The sequence below is a fragment of the Cynara cardunculus genome, assembly GCF_001531365.2.
Source record: "Cynara cardunculus var. scolymus isolate 2C chromosome LG 15, CcrdV1, whole genome shotgun sequence".
NCBI classification, from domain to species: Eukaryota; Viridiplantae; Streptophyta; class Magnoliopsida; order Asterales; family Asteraceae; genus Cynara; species Cynara cardunculus.
Genome location: NC_037542.1, coordinates 8,368,475 through 8,385,642, shown reverse-complemented (window position 1 = coordinate 8,385,642; position 17,168 = coordinate 8,368,475). Strand labels below are relative to the sequence as shown.

At 31.7% G+C, this 17,168-nt stretch overlaps 3 protein-coding genes across 7 annotated transcripts; 2 read left to right on the top strand and 1 right to left on the bottom strand.

Annotated features, from left to right (window-relative positions):
• The first annotated feature begins 3,519 nt into the window (after window positions 1–3,519).
• On the top strand, window positions 3,520–5,295 carry LOC112528161 (B3 domain-containing protein REM5-like). Of its 5 annotated transcripts, XM_025139115.1 has the most exons (5): window positions 3,520–3,836; window positions 3,915–4,185; window positions 4,273–4,403; window positions 4,558–4,693; window positions 4,784–5,295. In XM_025139115.1, exons 1-5 carry the CDS (start codon window positions 3,762–3,764, stop codon window positions 5,272–5,274), a joined length of 1,104 nt encoding a protein of 367 aa, XP_024994883.1. In that variant the 5' UTR covers window positions 3,520–3,761; the 3' UTR covers window positions 5,275–5,295. The 5 variants fall into 5 exon arrangements, with proteins under 5 accessions (XP_024994883.1, XP_024994882.1, XP_024994880.1 ...); XM_025139114.1 differs by having other exon boundaries at window positions 4,282–4,403; window positions 4,558–5,295; XM_025139112.1 differs by having other exon boundaries at window positions 4,558–5,295.
• An 8,288-nt stretch (window positions 5,296–13,583) lies between these two features.
• On the top strand, window positions 13,584–14,260 carry LOC112528255 (non-specific lipid-transfer protein 4-like). Its single transcript, XM_025139244.1, has 2 exons — window positions 13,584–13,952; window positions 14,030–14,260. The coding sequence occupies exons 1-2, from the start codon at window positions 13,604–13,606 to the stop codon at window positions 14,044–14,046; spliced, it is 366 nt and encodes a 121-aa protein (XP_024995012.1). The 5' UTR covers window positions 13,584–13,603; the 3' UTR covers window positions 14,047–14,260.
• Window positions 14,261–14,867: 607 nt separating this feature from the next.
• LOC112528490 lies at window positions 14,868–16,941 on the bottom strand. The gene is made up of 2 exons (XM_025139520.1): window positions 16,696–16,941; window positions 14,868–15,149 (listed from the first exon to the last, which is right to left on the bottom strand). Exons 1-2 carry the CDS (start codon window positions 16,939–16,941, stop codon window positions 14,868–14,870), a joined length of 528 nt encoding a protein of 175 aa, XP_024995288.1.
• Between the last annotated feature and the right edge of the window lie 227 nt (window positions 16,942–17,168).

Sequence of the window (17,168 nt, the reverse complement as noted above, 5' to 3'; positions counted from 1 at the left end):
GGTTTTTTGTTACAGCCCAACTTCTTTTACTTTTACTACATCGTTGAAAGTTGTGGCATCTAATCAAACAACTGTCATCAATCCCTGTAATCTTTGTTTATAAACTTCAGCTCCTTCAAAAATCCTTAATATGATGAAATAATATGATCGGATTTTTTGTACTTTTGCGGAGTTGGTGAGGCTTATGTTGTTTCTGTTTCCTTTATCTCCGACGAATTTTGGTGGCGGGGGTGAGAGTAAGACGGAGCAGCAGCGGTTCCTCCATGCTTTAAACGTTGTCAAATCTTGTCCAGGCAATCTTCTCCATCAGTCGTCTTTTATCAACACCGCTAGTAGGAACCATGGGATACCTTGGTTGGAACTGCACGATCAAATCGAAAGGGCGTCGGTGGTTGTTATCACATGTTAAGCATTGATATACGATATGAACAAGGATTGAAACAACGATGGTGAAGATCTTAATAACATTATAAAATATGAATTTAATCAATTTTTTTTTCTTATGAAAATAGCATTTCTATAGTGGTCTTTAATTAATGAATGATTTTTTTATTATAGCAATTTTATTTTATAATAAATAATAATGTTTTTATTGTGAAAAGATATTATGAAATATTTAATTAAAATAAATTTATACATATTTGGGTTCCAAACGTACAAAGAATATGCTAGTTTCCATCTAGTGGAAAAGAACATGAGAAGAATATGCTGTAGAAATTATGCTGTGCAATAACCATCCCTGATCCCTTAAGAAATGAAAATACTACCCCATAAATTTATATATATAGCAGAATCAGTCCGCTGACAATCTTTTGCCGTTTGGAATCGAACCCAAGACAGATAATATATTTCACCACATCCCCTAGGCTTCAACCTCTACACCACAACCAGTTGTGGTTTGTTATTTAGGGGCCGTTTACCGAATGTTTACCCGGGTAAGTGTTTATCAAGTCACATTACCTTACCGTATGAATATGACAAAGACCAAAAATCTTACCTAGTAAGAGTGATTGCATCCGATGCCGTTTTGGTGGACTAAAATCTAACCAGGTAAGAAAGTGATATTTTGAATTTTACCAGTAAGCGCTTGCCGGGTAAGCATTTGGTAAACGACCCTTTATTTTAGTTATGTGATTTTGGGTTTGTTTGTATAATTGAGTTTATATACAGAATTAAAATGATAATTTTTAATATTTAAATTATATCTAAAACACAAAATAAACAATAAGTATTTGCTAATCTATACAAATACAAGATTGGATAAAAACAAACAAACAAACCTTTGGATGAGGCTTTCAGCTTTGGGCCAAAACATTTCAAGACCATGAGCCTTATGTGGCTTGAAATAAATTTCATGAAATTTGGTAATATTATTTTAATAATTCCAATATTAATTATATAATTAAAATATTTTATAATTTTATTATCTCGATACATTTTTAGATATTTTTATAAAAAATTATAATACATTCAACCTTATTGAAGTATATAAATAAAGTAATATAATTTTATTCTTAATATTAAATTATAGAGATTTATGTATTTAAAAAAAAAAAAACTTTATAATACATATAAATTTATTGATGGAAACAATTTAAATAATATATCTTTCATAAATATTAAGTAATAAAGATTTTTCCAAATTTGAAGAATTCTACTTTTATTAATTTTAGCATATACTTTAATAAAGCTGTTGGAACAAAAAGAGAATCTTAAATTTTCAAAATCTCTACTCTAACATTGCTATTACGAGCATCTACAACAAATATGTTATAATGTTTCAAAATCAGAGAATTAGAAAGTAAACATCTCTAAAAAATTATATTCAATTCCAACAACTACTCTATTTTAGCAATTCGAACATTATTTATATGATTAAAATATTTAATATATTTATAAAATATTATTTCTCTCTCATAAACATTTATTTTTAACACCTCTTATTGGTGGAAAATAATCAAAATACCATTTCTATCTCATATATATAATTTTAAAGATTTCTTTAAATTTAAGGATTTTCATATTCTTTCTCTTCTTTTTTCTACAATACAATATGCTTAGAGCACAAAACTCTTTTAGGTCACCAAAAATTCTATTATAATATATCTGTTGAAGATACTTATATTTTGGTAAAAAATATCTTAAATAAATCTTTATTACTAAATTAAAATTTGCTATCAATTTCACTTTTATGTACATCAATATACATATATTTTTAATATTTTCAAATCTCAATATACATTTAATCAAGGTTGATAATATATGCGTCTCTTTTTTTTTATATCATAATTACGTTAAATCATGAATTGAAATGTAAAGTCTAAAAGATAAGTTTTAATTTAATATGTAAAAAGTAAATTAATATATAGAATTGCATTTAATGATATTTATGGTAGATTTACCTACCACTTAGTCAAATATTTCAATTGACCATAGTTAATATTTTTAGGATAATATTTTTTTTAATTTTTTTATTAACTTGGATATCCAACCCGTTATGCGATCCGAATAATTCTAGAACGATCATCTGCTTTGTAGATAGCCCGGAGTCGCCACATTTGAACCTTCATGGCCATAAGGGGATTTTCATTCCTTCTCGGATTTGAACCTGAGACCTCCTGGTACTTTTGACATTTGGAGTCAAACTCAAACCAATCAGACACCACCATTGTAGCTCTATTTGCACTCTTTTAATATCACTAGAAAGGTACTCACACAATGCAGTGAGACACATCTCGACTTTAATGTTTTGTTTCTTTCTTCGATGTTGTTATACAGTTTTATGTAGTTTTAAGAAAATGATAATGTTTTTACTTCTGCGTAAGATATAAATATGAAGATATCATAAGAATTTGAAAAAAAATATATTGATATTAGTATCAAACTAACTATTTAAAGTTTATACTTTTTTTGTGTAATTTTTTTAATTTAATTTTTCTTATTATAATTTGATTTAGATTTAATAACGAAGTTATTTATTTTTTTGGTTAATAATATATTTTTTTATAAATATAATAATTAAATATTTTGTTAAAATTCAATGATTAGGATAATTATATTTTAGATTTTTTATATTTAAAATGAGATGTTTATCTTCTATTTGATTATGTTTATCTGTAGTTAGTTACACGAATTCAAGCATGAAGCTCTAATAAATTGTACTTACATTACTTGTAATTTTGAATTTTAAGTAATGTGCATCAATAACAATACTTTATGTATAAAAAATAGTTTTTAAATTTTTTTTTCAAATGTTTTATAATATAATATAGATAATAAGGTAAAGTCTTGTATTAAAAATATAAAAAATAGATTTTAATATTAATATATATGAAAAAGAAAATATTAAGTAAAAATGTATTTAGCAATGTATATAGATTCCTGTCTTTTTTGGTGCATTTTTTTTTATTATGTACCAAGAATTGTTTTTTTCATATGCATACGCATCCAGTTTCAGCTGCAAAATAGTTACAGAAAAACCCCAAAAATTTCACTGTCCTCTCTCCGAATCTTTCGAGCTGTTTCATCTGCACGTGGTTCCGCTTCATCGGTAGCTTCCCATCTGCCACCGCCGTCCGCTTCTTCTCTCTTTCCCCTTCTCCATCAGCATCGCCGTCGGTTCTTGTCAACGGCAGTGACTGCCGTCTCCATCTCCGTCGCAACTGTTTAGCTTTTACACAGCCAGGCGGACCATTTTTTACCCCTTTCCTTGGAACCCTAATACCTAAAATTCACACTTTCTTTTCTTCAATTGACTGCAAATGACTACTGAAAGCAGTGAAGAGGGTCCTCCTTCCTTCTTCAAGGTCGTGCGCTGCCCTTCTGCCCCTCATTTGGTATCCATCTATCCTTTTCATGTATGTGTAGTATTTTGTATGTATATAGATTTATTTGAAGATGAATTTTATGTACAGGCGTTGCCAACTGCTTTTGTGAAGAGATATTTGGAGAAGATCCCTAAAACCCCAATACTCAAGACAGCAACAGGGGAAAGTTCTTGGAGATTGAAGATCAAAAAGATCGGTGAAGATTACTGTTTCTCCGATGGATGGGAGAAATTGGCGAAGGATGCCCAATTGCGTATAATGGATATTGTTGTCGTATCACTAATTGATCCTTTCACCTTCGAAGTTGCATTCTTTGATGCAAATGGATGTGATAAAGACCTCCCATTAAATAACACCAGTTGGGTTTATCTCTCTCTATCTGTGTACCTATATTGCACAATTATAAAAATTAAATGGGTCTTGAATGATGGATCTCTTGCTCAAGAGTTTTCAGGTGATGCTGATGATGTAGATGAAGTAATGTCAGATGAAGAAGATGATGGTGATGAAGTTATGCCAAATGAGAATCTCTGCTTTCAAAAGGTGATATCTGAGAAATCCCACAGATATACCATGGTAAAAACACTTTCACATTTCTTTAGATTTGTTAATCTATCTACAATTGTGTGGTTTGGGGATTTTTACAGTGATGTTGGTTGTATACTTTTCTTATATCATCATCTTTTTTTTTATAAATTAAATGTAAGCTTTGTCGTTGTTGTTTTTGTAGACGTTGCCGCAGAAGTTTGTGAAGGCGGCGGAACTGGAGAACAGAAGCGGCATAAGGATGAAGGATCATGAGGGGAAAGAGTGGATAATGGGGTTGTTGGTCGAAAAATACCACAACAGACATAGTCTATCATCAGGTTGGTCGCTTTTCCGGCAGTATTATAACTTATCAGAAGGTGATATCTGCCTATTTAAGTTCATAAAGGAAGAAGGTGTGTTGAGTTTAGCACAGGTGCTCAAGAACAAAAAAGCAGGGAAACAAGAGAATGGTAATCGGAAAGAAACTCCGGCGAATATGGAGGGGGTGAAGAGGAAGAGGGGAAGACCACGGGTTGAGAAACCTGGAAATGGTAATGGTGGTGGTGTGAAGGTGAAAAGTGAAGATGAGGCGGAGGTGATAAAGAGAAAAAGGGGAAGGCCACCGCTTCAGAAGCATCGTGACGGTGGTGTTAAGATTGAAAATCAGTCGGAAGTGGTGAAGAGAAAGAGGGGAAGGCCGAGAGTTGAAGGGAAAATTAAGATTGAAGATGGTGATGGTGATGGTGATGGTGATTGTGATTGTGATGGTGATGGATCAGTGGTGAAGATAAAGGTTGAGAAAGGTGGTTTTAGTGGTGTGGAGGTGAAAACTGAAACAGAGACGGAGGTGGCGGCGGTGAAGAGAAAAAGAGGAAGACCGCCGCTTGATAGAAGCAAGCAGCGTGTTATTTACTTTTAATTAATTTTCCATTTTTATTTTTATAACGGGGTGTTTGGAATTGTTTAGAAAACAAATTATTGAATTATTTCAGAGTGACACCGGTAATAAACACTTTTGAGTATTTGGATAAACAACTTATACTGGTATCAAACCAGTAATAAGAAGTTAAACCCTTCTGACTTATAATAAGTTGATAAATGTTTTTATAAAAAAACATAAGTTATTTCAAATAAACAATAACCAGCCAAGCAGGAGTGTAACTTTTAATTATTTAAATAATAAAATGACGTTTATTTTAATTTTATTCAATAGCTTTTCGGAATAAAAAAGATGGAGAAGAGAAGATGAGGCATTTGAAGTGGAGAGGGGATGAAGATGGTTAGGAAATGGGGAAGGGGATGAATATGTTTTTAGTTAATAGATTTGCTACATCATATTAAGGTAAATGGTTAGGTTGCTTCTACCTTAAATAAATGAAAAGTTTTCATTTATGTAAAAACATTTAAAATGATGATTTTAAAAGTTGGTTTCTTAAAATATAAACTAGGTTAAAGTTGGTTTTGTTTTAATGCAACTTTTTCTATTAAATATTTTATAACTTTGTCATTCTAGGTGAATTCTATTTAGATCTCTACATCTTCATCCCTAAATCGAACCCCTTACCTCTTCCTGATTCGACCCCTCCCCAAATATGCTTCTACATTTAATCTAAATATCAGATCCAAATATGTTTCATCGCATCTTAATTTCTCACTTGATGGGTTCATTGATTCAAATATCTGTTATGATTTTTCCTAAGCAGATCTGAGTTATGTTTTCACGGATCTATGGTTTGCGGTTTTTTTTTTGTTTCAAAGATCTAGGTTATGTTTAAAAAATTTGTGATTTTTCATGATGATGAACTGTAATTTTTTTTAATTGGGTTTGAATATAGGTAAAAAGACAAAAAATGGATAGAGGATGACATGGTAGGGAAGGGGTCAAAGTTACAATACATTTGAAACTAAAGGGACACTCGGACCATTTATTTGGTAAGAGAGAGAGAGGTAGAGTAAATTATATTTTTGGTCCTTGTGGTTTTAATAGAAAATAAAGTATAAATTAAATGATTAAAATACTCTTCTAAACTAACTGAATTAACATGATAATTTGAAAGAAATTAGAGTCAGGGACCTAATGTGTTATAAATCGTAAATCAAACATGATGTAATCCATAGACGTTTCAAAATATCAACTCAAAATGTCAAAACACATAAACCACAACCAATCATGTAATTTACTCTTAGGTATTTCAAAATAAGAACTCAAATGTTATAACACATAACTACAAGGACCAATCATGTAATTTATTCTTAATAATACTTTTCATCTTATTGATGAAATTAAAACATCGTTTATTTATATCGATTCTGCAAATTTAGAGGATTTTATCGTTTAAAAAAATGTGTCGGAAAACAAACATTATCAGATTTTTTTATTTAGATAATTTGATAAAGTTCTTTGAATGGGAGAATCAAAAAAATCACATTCAATTCTAAAATATTTTCTATTTAAATATTATAATTATATTAAATATATTATTATAAAATCATATTCATTGGATGTATATTACCATTTATGTTCTATTAAATGTTTTTAATCTTTATTTTCTTACAAGTATATTTTTATCTTTACTATATAATCTATACTATATTATAAAGTATTAGATAAATACTTTTAAAAACCATTTTTATGTATGAAGTACTGTATATTAATGCTTATTACTTAAAATTCAAGATTACAAGTAAATTATGCATAAGTACAACTTATTAAAGCTTCATTTTTGAATTCGTCTAACTAACTGCGGATAAACATATTTAAATAGATGATAAACATCTCATTTAAAATATAATTAGGATAATTATCGAGTTCTAACAAAATAATTAATTATTATCTTTATAAGGAATATTATTAAACTAATATAAATTACTTCGTTATTGAACCTAAATTAAATTATAATAAAAAAATTAAATTAAAAAATTACACAAAAAATATGAAATTTTAAATAGTTAATTTGATACTAATATCGATATATTTTTGTCAAAATTTTATGATATCTTCAAATTTATATTTTATTGAAAAAATAAAAACATCATCATTTTTTCAAAATTACATAAGATCATATTATAACATCGACTAAAATAAAGAATAAAATAAAATATTAAAATCAATATGTATCTCGCTGCATTACGCGAGTACCTTTCTAGCTATATATAGAGTCAATGAGAATTCAGGATCTTCTAATAATGGTATCACAAAATAATTATCCTAATAAATTATTTAAAAATAAATTATAAAATTATTGTAGGGACTCTTTTTTTTTATTTTGTTTGCTCTAGGTCCATTAAATATAGATTAAGTATTTAAGTCAAAAAGAAACTTTAAAACCAATTGATTATTGGTGCATTTCTAGTTTTTTTTTTTTTTTTGTTGATTTAAATTATCGGTTCGCGATACAATATATTAATCTCAAATATAAACAGGTTAACCCTAAAGTCAAAAAAGTTAACCATAAAAACAAACACATTAAATTATATTCACGTTAAATTGTAATAAAAAAAAAGATTTTACCTTATTATTTATGCTAAATTTTATTTGAAAATTTTAAGAAAACAATCAAAGATAAATATCGAGAAAATACGTATTTAATGATGATTTTTATCTATGTTAACATTAAAAATATTTAATATTTGATTCAATTCGAAGGTATCGACGAGATCTTTCTAACGACATAATTTGTAAAAAAAAGTACGTATTTTTTAATGTGTTTTAGCTAACAATTAATTAATTAAGTAATATAATGTGGGTATAAAATGAAAAATCATAGAAAGTAAATTAAAAGCATGAAAGTTTTTGAAGGATGAAAAACCTAACTTATCATTGACCACCATCCTAAACTTGCGGAACCCTCTAGTTTTTTAATTAAACCTTCATATAAAACCATTAAAAGTAACCAGAAGGATGTTCATGTAATATATTGAAATTTGTTTTAATTTTAATGTATCGTTTTATTCTTTATTAATGTGATATAATACGGTTTTTAGTGGTTTTGAGAAAGTGATAACATTTTTATTATTAAATAAAATATAAATTTAAAGATATCATAAAAATTTGAGGAAAAAAATATCGATATTAGTATCAAATTTACTATTTAAAGTTCTCGATTTTTTGTAATTTCTTTAATTCAATATTTTACTCGTAATTTAATTTAGATTTAATAGTAAAATAATTTATTTATCGTTTAATAATATAATATTTTATAAAGATAACAATTAAGTATTTTGTTATAACTTATGATCATCATAATCATAGTTTAGATTGTTTATATTTAAAATGAGATGTTTATCACATATTTGATTATGTTTATCTATAATTAGTTACACGAATTCAAGAATGAAACTTTAATAAATTGTACTTACATACAATTTATTTGTGATCTTGAATTTTAAGTAATATGCATAAATAAACAGTACTTTATGCATAAAAAATAGTTTTTATGAGTTTTTGTCAAATGCTCTATAATATAATATAGATAAAATGATGATTTCAGTTTCATTCTAAATCCGACAAACCAAATATACCAATATTCCTTAGCCAAATCACCTCAAAATTATTCCATGAAAACAAATAGACTCTAACGTCTCGTTTGGTTTGTAGGATTAGATTAAATTTGAAGGGATTTAGAATTGAATTCCATTGCAATCCTATCTTCGGTTTGAAAGATTTCTTGGATTTTAGAACCTAAGATTTATTTAAAATCACACAAATATAGGATTTAATTTCGCGGTCTTTTAATATATATATATATATATATATATATATACAGACAACACGTGTCAATTTCAAAGACACATGGATCCTCCACCAACCCACCCGTAGTCTCCTTTCACTTATGAAGTCCCTCTGACGCATCGTGATAAAGAGAAAAAGGGGAAGGCCACGGCTTCGGAAGCATCGTGACGGTGGTGTTAAGATTGAAAATCAGTCGGAAGTGGTGAAGAGAAAGAGGGGAAGGCCGAGAGTTGAAGGGAAAATTAAGATTGAAGATGGTGATGGTGATGGTGATGGTGATGGTGATGGTGATGGTGATGGTGATGGTGATGGATCAGTGGTGAAGATAAAGGTTGAGAAAGGTGGTTTTGGTGGTGGTGTGGAGGTGAAAACTGAGACGGAGGTGGTGGTGGTGAAGAGAAAAAGAGGAAGACCGCCGCTTGATAGAAGCAAGCAGCGTGTTATTTACTTTTTACTTAACTTATTACCAACTAAGCGTTCATTGATAAAATTCAATATTTTTACTTAACTTACCGGATATGATTTTAATCAAACAAAAAACATTATGTGCAACATTTTTATCGGGTTAACACTTATGGGTATAAAAGTCATCACTCTCATTTACCGGATAAGACTTTCAGTCCTTGTTTTTGCTCTTACCAGATAAAATTCTCAATCATGATATATTAATCTGATAAAGTAAAGTGACCTAGTAAACACTTATCGGATAAAAGTTTAGTGACTAGCTCTTAAGAGCTTATAACACATTATTTAATGATTATTTTAACGAGTATATCATATTACTGGTTTCAATATTACAATTATCTATTCCTCAAATTGATCGTAAAAATATTTTAGAACGCAAGTTTCTTTTGAATAGACTTTGGAAAGTTTAAATTTGATAGAAGGAATGTAAAGCAAACACAATTTGGAGATGAATGATGTTGAAAAGGTTATCTGAGACCCTTAATTGTTTGTAAAGTTACTTTTAGCCCCCACAATGTCGATGATGTATTTTAATCCATAATAATGATCATCGTTGTTGTTTTTGAAATTACAAGAGGAGAAAGAACAATCCAAGAAACTTCGATGTCTATTGCTCTGTAAGGAAAATAATCAACACCTCGAATCAATGTGAATTCTTGTTTGAGATTATCATTCCACACCTAACGGAATTTGAGTCGATTGCTTTTTAGCAAATACACAGTTCTCAACATAATTATCAAATTCAAGATCTATCGCATAAACGAAACATACAACAAGTCCTTGCAAGTAGTAGAGAAGGCCCTCGGAATCGACCAAGATCCAGAAAACATACAACAAGCAACATCAACCTCACATAATTCAATGATAAAAAAAAAACAATATTTTAAAACAAACTCTTAAAAACACCTAGACTCAATCACTATTTAACCGGTTTCCGATCAATCTCAGGTTTTTGACCCAACTTGTGCATACTTGTGCATTTCAAGGTGAAGGCAAGATGATTAAAATGGTTCCAAAATGAGTTGACTACATTAAAAGATACAAACACAAATCACAAAATTTCTCCAAATCCATATCCAGTTACTCACTCGATCTCTCTTCTTCTAACTTTGAAATTTCCCGCTTTTTAGTCTGTAATTGTCTTTTCTCTTTCTTTCTTTCTCACAAATTGATCGTCTTCTTATTTGGATCTCTCTCTCTCTCTCTCTCTCTCTATATATATATATAATCGTAATCAAATGATAACCATAAAAACCAATCTAAATCATTTATTGATTTTAATTTATAGACATAAAAGACAATAAATTTTTTGAAATAATTTTGAAATTTATAGTTTATTATGGACTAAATTTAAAAGTGAAAGGGCATCCTTGATTTTTAAATGCTATCAATAATTAAGTAAATATGCTTCATTATCCCCGGCGCCACATATCCCTACCATCCTCCCCTCAACACCATGGATCCACGGTGTTCCACAGCCTTTAGACTCAATTCTCTACTGCCATCCTCCGTCCCATAATTGCAACCTATGATTACTTTCAAGTTGACTCTACTTGGCGATGTTGGAAGGTGAGTACACACCCGGAAATCGATTTTTTATCTAGGGTTCGTTTGGTAAGGTAAATCTGATTTTGGTTTATGGACTGTTATTTACCTCTTAATAGTTCCATTAATAGGCAACTTCTGAATTGTGAGGTGAATCTCGTTTCGCAAAGAAAAATCTGCTTCTTAATGGTTCTAAAACCTTAAAAATGATTTTGTATCTTTGGTCTCCCTAAATCATTTAGCTTCCTAATTTCATTTTGAACAATTACTAAACAACCATATTTCATTTTATACAATATCATAAGAGTCTCTTAATCATTCTGACCACTTAATTATCTTGCACTAAACCATTCAATTTGCCTATCAGACCCTTGCCCTATGTTATTGGATTTAGGTAAAAGGGCCTTGTCGGCCACCGCTTGCTCTCGACGGAACGCATTGGTAGCTTGAATAACTCAGGTAGCTTGGAGATGATGGTAAGACGAATCCAATGAGGAAAATCCTCAACAGATAGGAAGCTTTTACGAGAAAGCTCGTCAGTGGAAATTGTAAAAGGTCTCTATTCCTTTGTCTCCTTCCCGGTCCGAAAGTTCGCTGCCATTTAGGGGGGTTCCTTAGGGACTGATTCACTCATTCTTAAATTGTATGATCCTTAAAACTCATAATAGTTTTGACTAAGGAAGCATGATGAATTACATGGTAGCAGTAGATTTTCTTTCTCCAGGAGGTTGGCCGTCTATCCTAGATCTTCCCATTTCAAATAAGATCCCAAGATACAAAATGAGCAACCGTTTTTGTCAAACATCCCCTCAATGTTCAGATTCGATTTGGGTTCCTTTCATCTTTTTATTCTCATTTTTCTTGATTCTATAATCTATTTTGGGTTTCTTGGACCTAAAATCATTTTTTCCTCATTGGCCACAATTGTTGGAAGGGTGTCCCAGGCTATGCCTAGACTAAACCCGACAAACTGTGATTCGAATGAAATCAGCTCCATTAAAATTGTTGTGTATGCCTGAAATTCAACCCTGGACAGATGAAATATTCCTTCATATCCCTTAAGACCTCAACCACTATGCCACAACAATTGGTTCAATTTTTGCTCATTTTCGGGAGGGTCTCTCTTCTCATGCTGGAATCGTTCTTAGGAGTGGGTTGAGTTTCATTTTGGTCTCCTTTAATCTTCCTTTAGTTTAATTTTGGATGGTCCTTCTTAATTGAGTTTTATGTTCGAAAAGTTGCTGTTATTTGGCCCTAGTATGTTGTGTTCGTTCTTTTTATTGGTTTGGTGTTGATTTCCAATCAATTCTAAATCTGAAGCCGCCATCTGAATCTACAACGGTATTAAAGGAAACAAATAGGGATCTACAACGGTGTTGAAGTCGCCTTCAGAAAAACCAGCCACATCCCCTTCAAGAGTAGAAGTATGTTCATAGATTTGAGGTTTTTTATTTCCCAAAATTACATTTGATTTCATGGGGTGAAATAACATATGGACGAAAATTGTTTGATTTTATGAGGTGAAATAACATATTTTATGACATTTTTATGTTAAAAAAAAGGTCATATTGCTTACATCATAGGACATTATTTGAAAAAATATCTCATAAAAACAGGTATCCTATAAAAGATGTGTTCATAGAATATTTCTCAAAATTATCCTACAAGCTAGCTAAGACAATGTTTAATATTAAAAAATATCGTCAAAAATTTATTAAAATGTTTTAAAATGGCATATAAACTTAATACAACACATTTAAATAAGATATGACACTTTATTCTTTGATCCTATAAACTTAAGTCTTATAATATAGTCTGTTAGAACACTTAAAAATTATTGACATCTTATAAATCCAACTTTATTATAATATCTGTAAACAAGTTTGACTTACTCTAAACTCAATTTCCCTATAACAAAACATGAAAATGAAGATTTTTAAAAACAAAATAGATTTCGGGGCCGTTTACCAAACACTTATCCGGTAAGCACATATTGGTAAAATTCAATATTATTATTTACTTACCGGGTAAGATTTTAGTCAACAGAAACGGCTTTCTATGCAACAATTTATCCGGTAAGAGTTGACCGTGGTAAGAGTCATTGCCCTCACTTACTTGGTAAGACTCTCATTCCTTGTCTCGTTCAGTCGTTCTTACGAGATAAGATTTTTAGTTCTTACCATATTCATCTGGTAAGATAATATAACTTGGTAAACACTTGCTCAAATAAACATTTGATAAATTGTCTTATTTTTTTTTTTTTGAGAATAGAAAGGGAGTAAATGAAGTAGCGTGTTCTTATGTCACCTAAACGTTATGCACCACCAACATCACAAAAATCATTACCTTTGATAAATTTATATGCTTAAAATGCAACTCAACCACATACTCCCTCCACGTATTATCCCACACCCACTCCACTCACATTCTCTTTGCTCATTACCCTATTTATATGCACCAATAACCCCTCCACATTTCTCAACCTAACTAAACTACTTACACTCTAATGGCATCTACTACATCTTTTGCCTTTGCAACTCTATTCATTGCCTATTTGTTGGCTGCACCGACTTTCGTCACGGAAGTCGCTGCAGCGGGTGAGTGCGGTAGAACACCCATTCGGTCTGCCGCACTTAGCTTGAGCCCGTGTTTAGGTGCTGGTGGGAATGCTAGGGCTAAGGTACCACCTATGTGTTGTACGAAAGTAAATGTTTTAATCAAGACTGCTCCGAAATGTCTTTGCGCAGTCTTGCTCTCACCATTGGCTCGAAAGGCTGGTATAAAGCCTGCAATCGCAATAAGCATCCCTAAGCGATGCAACAACAAAAATAGACCAGTCGGAAAGAAGTGTGGGAGTAAGTAAACATGTTATAACTATTATCAATTTGCATTCATATGCTTATGTATTTATTTGTTTTCTTGTTCATTGCAGGATATATTGTACCATGAAGACAGACATAATGAAAGTTACGATGGCATATATAAGTCCATGCTACAAATAAATTGTTTACGGTTGGATAAGAGTTGCTTTTTGTCATTGAGTAACCTCGGTGTTCCTTGATGGAAGCGAACGTGAATTTAGTTTCCCAATACTTGTAGCTTTTTCATATGTTGGACTCTTCGACATAACTTGAATAAAATCTTCGTGTTCTCTTCGATTGCATTCTATTTGAATACATCTCATTAAAAGTTTTTTAAATGGTATGTCATGATAGACCCATATATGAATAGGGTGTAAACGGGCGTAGTCAAATTGAGTAGCAGGTTATTCGAACTCGACTCAAAAAAAAAATATCAGACTCGACTTCGAATATTTTTTTCGATTTTTGAGCTCGAACTCGAGATTGGTTACCTCGTTTTATTTGCTCAAGCTTGATGATTTTATTATTTTAATTATATAATTTGTAACATATTAGTATGTTTGACTCAAAAAAGTGTATGAACAAATGGCTCGGCTTAACTCAACTCGTAAAGCTTAATCGAGCTTTTAAACAAGTCGATTCGAACATTGGTGTTATGGAGTTCGACTCGTTAAGTTAAACGAGCTTTACTTAAGTTGCTATATCTATCTATAAACAAAAAAAGTTCAGCAAATATGGTTATATTCATCACAGTAACTCTTGTATCCTGCTCGTAAGTTGCTAATTTTAATACCTCAAGAAAGAAACTAAAAGGGATTGTTGCCATACAAAATCGAAAATCGGGATCAATATGTATATCTGGTTTAAGGAGACACACCGATTGCATTTCACGCACCAACCATCCGTGTTTTACTTCTCATCACAAGCTGAGCCTCCTTGTGCATCATATGTTTCTTGTTTATTTTGGCGTTTTTCACCCACAGGGATGCTTGCATGTCGTTTTCTGTCACCTTCATGTTGAAMTGAAACTTTTATGTTTCGTTGGGTTTTGGATTCTATCATGATTTCCTTAACAGACTTTTCCAAGCTATCGAGTCTCTCTTTCACCTCCACTAATTGTGGATTAGACTCTAGTGCTTCCCCTTCGGCTGCCTTTGTTTTCTTGGCTTCTTCAACTCGTCTTTTCTCTAACTACTGCCATAGATTTTGACACAAAAAAAATTTAAAAAGAGATAAAAAATGAATAATAATTGTAACAAGAGCAACCAAATAGACAGCTGATACATGAAATATAAGCCTTTAGGCCACTGCAAAGATGAAATATTGTATACTTTGAACTTAATGAGTTAAGATGTTTACCGAGTGATGGTAAACAAACGAAGAAGAGCTGAACCAGATGAAAATCAAGCCTGAATATCAGAGAGACACTAGTAAGTACACACACAATATCACTACATTTTGTGCGGAACCTGAAACACAAGACTGATGTTATTCATCATCTAATACCAGATGCTTTGATGTGAGAACAATTCATATTCTACATCATATAACATTCATAGCTCTCTTGATATTGTATGAGTAAGGTTGTAAACGAACCGAACGAACATGAACGGAGGCTTGTTCATGTTCGTTCGTTTAACTTAACCGAACAAACGAACGAACACAAACGGTAAACGAACGAAAATCTTTGTGTTCATGTTCGTTCGTTTAGAAATCATGTGTGTTCGTGTTCGTTTATGTTCATTCGTTAACATGCTAAACGAACGTAAACGAACGAACATAACGAACAGGCTAAACGAACGTGCTAAACGAACGTAAATAAATATTATTTGAATTCAAGTAAATAAACAAAAGATTATATATTAAATTTAATATATAAACGAACATAAACGAACGGTAAATGAACAAACGTTCACGAACATAAATGAACGAACGAGACTCTTGTTCATGTTCGTTCGTATAATTAAATGAACAAAAATTTTTGTTCATGTCCGTTCATTTATTAAATAAACGAACATAAACGAACTTCCCGCCGAATGGTTCACGAACGGTTCGCTGAACATTCGGTTTGCTTACAGCCCTACGTATGAACATGAGATGTGCATATATAGGAACAGGGGCATCTTCAAATGAGAAACCTAAATATTTTGACAACTTAGGAACCAACTATTCGTGATGAATAATGAAAATCATGCTGGATAATATTCATGAATATTTTGGGGTTATTCATTATGAATAACTTATTTAATGGTTGGTTCCTAACTTCTCATATATTTATTTCCGATTCTCATTTGAACCTAAGCTTGTATTTTGAACAACAGCTCCTTGGCCGAAACGAAGCCCTTTAAAGGTAGAATTAGGAGTCGAAGCCATGCATTAAATGTTTCGCCACGAAGCAAGCACTCTCGAATACGACAGATGCGGAAGTGAGGCTCCCGAGAAAGCTATTTCAGCCTTCCGGATAGTTAAGGGCAATTCCTACGTCCCTCATCGGTCTGAAGAAAAGAAGAGAGGAGGAAAGTGGTTCGACCGAATTGGTACGGAAGTTGTAACATGGGAAAACCAAAAAACTTATTGCCCACTTCCTACAATCCGGCCCCCCTATAGGATTAAGTTCAACAAACAACAAGTGAATGTGGGTGACAAGAAGTGAAGATTTTTTACGGACTTGGTGTTCATAAATGCAATTGTAACCCAAACGTTTGACCAGCTGCCTAAACCAGCTTCATGTACCAACTTGGCCAACAATCATATAGAAGTAAAAGAGCAAACCAAAATACCCGAATTTCTTCGGTTTAGGAGGAGTGGTGAAGAGAATGTTGGCAGCAGTCATGAAATCAAGTTTATCCAGGTCTCGATACAAGTCATGGTGAGTCAAAGACCCATCGGTCCTTTCTCCATTCTTGTTCGGTTCAGTGGTAGGTTTGTTGTTCGTGGAGAAGGGTCTGCTGCCCACAAGTCTGAGTCTTTCAGATGTTGCCATCCTTATTGTTCTGCCAATCTTTCCCAGCATCATTTTTCAACACAACAGAGAAAGAAGCAGCAGGAGAGAGATTGAATCAGTAGATTCACGAATTCCCTGTGCATATGTTAACTCTTTTGTGCCTTAATGCAATGATGCCACCAACACCAAAACAATTTCTTCGTTTGTTGCTTGACCTCTAGCCAAAAGAGCCTCTGCTTCTCCTGAATAAACATAAATAGCGAGAT

What these genes read in the sequence shown, in the direction of transcription:
- LOC112528161 (XM_025139110.1), top strand. Translation starts at nt 3,762, where the DNA reads ATGACTACTGAAAGCAGTGAAGAGGGTCCTCCTTCCTTCTTCAAGGTC. An exon ending in GCCCTTCTGCCCCTCATTTG is followed by an intron (nt 3,837 to 3,914) that starts GTATCCATCTAT and finishes TTTTATGTACAG; the next exon opens with GCGTTGCCAACTGCTTTTGT. An exon ending in AATCCCACAGATATACCATG is followed by an intron (nt 4,404 to 4,557) that starts GTAAAAACACTT and finishes TTGTTTTTGTAG; the next exon opens with ACGTTGCCGCAGAAGTTTGT.
- LOC112528255 (XM_025139244.1), top strand. Translation starts at nt 13,604, where the DNA reads ATGGCATCTACTACATCTTTTGCCTTTGCAACTCTATTCATTGCCTAT.